The 2,993-nt window shown below is 49.2% G+C and overlaps 1 protein-coding gene across 1 annotated transcript; it reads right to left on the bottom strand.

Moving 5' to 3' along the window:
* Positions 1–394: 394 nt before the first annotated feature.
* Positions 395–1,618, bottom strand: LOC128276828 (uncharacterized). Its single transcript, XM_053015287.1, has one exon. It carries the CDS (start codon positions 1,616–1,618, stop codon positions 395–397), a length of 1,224 nt encoding a protein of 407 aa, XP_052871247.1.
* Between the last annotated feature and the right edge of the window lie 1,375 nt (positions 1,619–2,993).

The following is a 2,993-nucleotide window of genomic DNA, read 5'->3' as shown; positions in this document are numbered from 1 at the left end:
TCTGTATTGCTTGTAACGCTAGGTTGGAAATCGTCGCGTTCTCAACATACCGGCCCTCGTAAAACAACCTGTTTTACAAGAAATTATTATGCGACGATAGTTTATATTTTAATTGATTTGGTTAATTTGATGAATGGTTCACATCAGTTAGTTTCGGGTAGATACATGCTCCGATTCTAGTTATGTTGACGTTCTTTTCACTATTTGCCAAGATTTCTCTACGAGCTTATTCTCTGGGGTATTTTCCTCGGTAACGGTCCCTATAATCCACTGGCCTTATTCGTTATTTGTTTCGGTTATTATTACTATGCCGCTTCTCGAATTGGTTCGGTTTTCATATTCTGGTCGGGTCACATTGTCGTGGTAGGTGATGGAACAACGATGTACAGCAATGTTACGCTGAGGGTGGTACCCACCGCCCGTCCGACGGTCTCAGTGTGATGTGTCCCGGATGATCGTCCTTACCACTCTGGTTCTCGCCCGTGTTGTGCAGCCGCGATGGTTGCTGTAATACCGGCGATGGCTGTTGCTGCTTCTGCAACGGCTTGAACAGCTTCGCGAGACACATCAGGAACGAGCCGATGTCCAGTTTCTCCATCTGCTCCAATCTGCGATCGCCTACTTCACCTTTCAGGTTTAGGTCACCGTTCTCCTTGATCTCGTACATTGTCGTGAGGGCACCGGTCGCTTCTTTACTGCCCTGCCGTCGTCCGCTAACACACCCGATCGTTTCGTCCTTCTCGTCTTCCGCTACAACGGCTGCCACCGATGGTTCAGCTTCGTGATTCACTTCCAACAATTCGTCACTATCAGTGGCCGCTGCACTCCTTTTCGCTGCTGCCGTGCTCGATTTTTTCCGGAAGCGATCCGATTTATCAGAATCCGCTTGGTTGGGCTCACTCTTGCCATAGCTGTCCGACTTACAACGACTGTTTGTTCTATTCTTTTTCTTTACCTTTGGAGTCGGCGGTGTGGCTGGTCGTTCTCGTGCTACTGCTTTTTTGCGTACACGTTTTTGGCGCAACTGGTTCGACGCATTACTTTGGTCATCGTAACTACTCTTGGAGGATTGATGTTCCTCTGCCTCCTTGTCCGTGTTCAGTACCTGAGAATTATCGATCGGTTCGAACATTTGCCGCAACTCCGATGACTTCTCACTGTTATCAAAATCATTGTCACGCTGTTTCACCGACCTCCCGCCCTTCGCATTACTTTCATCAAACTCCTGGCGAGCCTCTTCTTTGCGACGATCATGTTCTTCTTCGTCGCGACGGCGCGCTTCTTCGACGGCATGCTGTTGACGTGCCGCCTCCAACCGGCGGATCGTGTCTTCCTCCAATCTGCGCAGTCGTTCCTTCTCGTTGAGATCGCGCTGCCGCTCGACATGCTCCTGGGCCTTGGTGTAGATGTTTTCTTCCGGCTTCGGTTCGAGGTGTAGCGACTTGTGATGTTTTTTCGTACACCTGTTTATGCCGCGCGTCTCTGCTTCCCTGCATTCGCTCTGATGGTTTGCGTCATGCCGGTTCGCATAGTTGTACTGATTCACGTGGTGCTGGGTCGAGTAGTTTCGCTGATTTGAGTTCGCATGGTGCTGCTGAGGCCTTCGATACTCTGTCATGGCTTGGGTCACTCTGGCAAATGGTTTCAGCCATTCGCATAAATCGAACAAGTTTTGAACGCCTATTTGATCCATCGAGTTCAACACATATTCCATCCGTTTAACTTGGATGGAATATGGCAGCTTTCGCACTAATTCGTCAACCAGTCGGTGGTCACGGAGATATTCTTCTCTCTTCATCAACATGATGTTACTTACTGTGTTCTCAAGCGCGTCCATCATGTCTATGATCACTGTCCTGGAATCTTTCCTAATCCTCTGCAGGTCGCTCAACAGTTCTCTGTATACCAGCTCCGGCCGGCCATACATTTCGTGCAGCCGCTCGATCACTCGTGGTACATTTTCACAATCGAGCATTAGCTGTTGCACGTTTCTTAGAGCCGGACCGTATAACGCCTGCTGCAATCGATTTAAGTTCTCTAGGTGAGAGAACTCTCCGGCGTGCGTCGTATCGTCGAAGGCCTTGCGGAAGTTTGGCCATTCCTTAGGATTGCCTCCGAACTTAGGTAGTCTTATCAAGGCCTGCCTCTTAAAGTAGATGGTCCAGTTTGAACCTTCTGTTTCGCCGGCTTTGGCGCTGATGTTGGCTAGCGCCTTCGTCAACTCCTGTAGCTGTTTTTCCTGGCGCGCGCAGATTTGGGCCACTAATTCCTCGGTCGAATCTTGTGGTATCCCAGCCGCTCGTCTCAAGCGACTCAATTCTTTTTGGATCGCGGCACATTTTACGCATAGGAAGGTTTCCTTGGATGCGGGCTCGCGACTAAGTTTGGCGCAGGATCGGTGGAACCTTCTGTTGCACTCCAAGCAATTAACCATGTACTCTTCCTCGTCGTCCGGGTCCTCGCACAGCCTACAGCTGCTGTTCGGACTCTCTTTGCACTGAAACAACATTGTGCCTTAGGTTCCTTTACTGGTTTTTTTACTTCTCACTTTCTGAGCTTTGTCTTGGTCGGTTAGCCTCCGATGTAATGCATAACCGTTGTTGGTACATTTCAGCTGCAACCCTTGTTGGCCTATTTCAGCCACTCGTTGGATACTGCTTTGGCTTATATCAGCCTAATTTTGATCACCGTCCGTGATCGTAATCAATGTTTCCCTTTCGGAAACTAAAGCCTTTGCGGCTAAACTGTGTGATACTTTGGCCTATTTCAGCCTACACACAACTTCACAACTGTTCTTATGGCGACAGCACACCAACATGTGACAATTTGGCCTATTTCAGCCCGTCACGAGCTGTTCTTATGGCGACAGCACACCAACGTGAATTCGTTTACTGAAATTGTAGACCGCGCACGAGAACTCTACAATTTCCTCTCTGGAGCCACCATTTGTTACGGAGCGGACCTAACGCGCGAAGGAGCGTGATCCGAAGTGA

This window comes from Anopheles cruzii, unplaced genomic scaffold (genome assembly GCF_943734635.1).
Source record: "Anopheles cruzii unplaced genomic scaffold, idAnoCruzAS_RS32_06 scaffold02616_ctg1, whole genome shotgun sequence".
NCBI classification, from domain to species: domain Eukaryota; kingdom Metazoa; phylum Arthropoda; class Insecta; order Diptera; family Culicidae; genus Anopheles; species Anopheles cruzii.
This window is presented reverse-complemented; position numbering and strand designations above follow the sequence as displayed.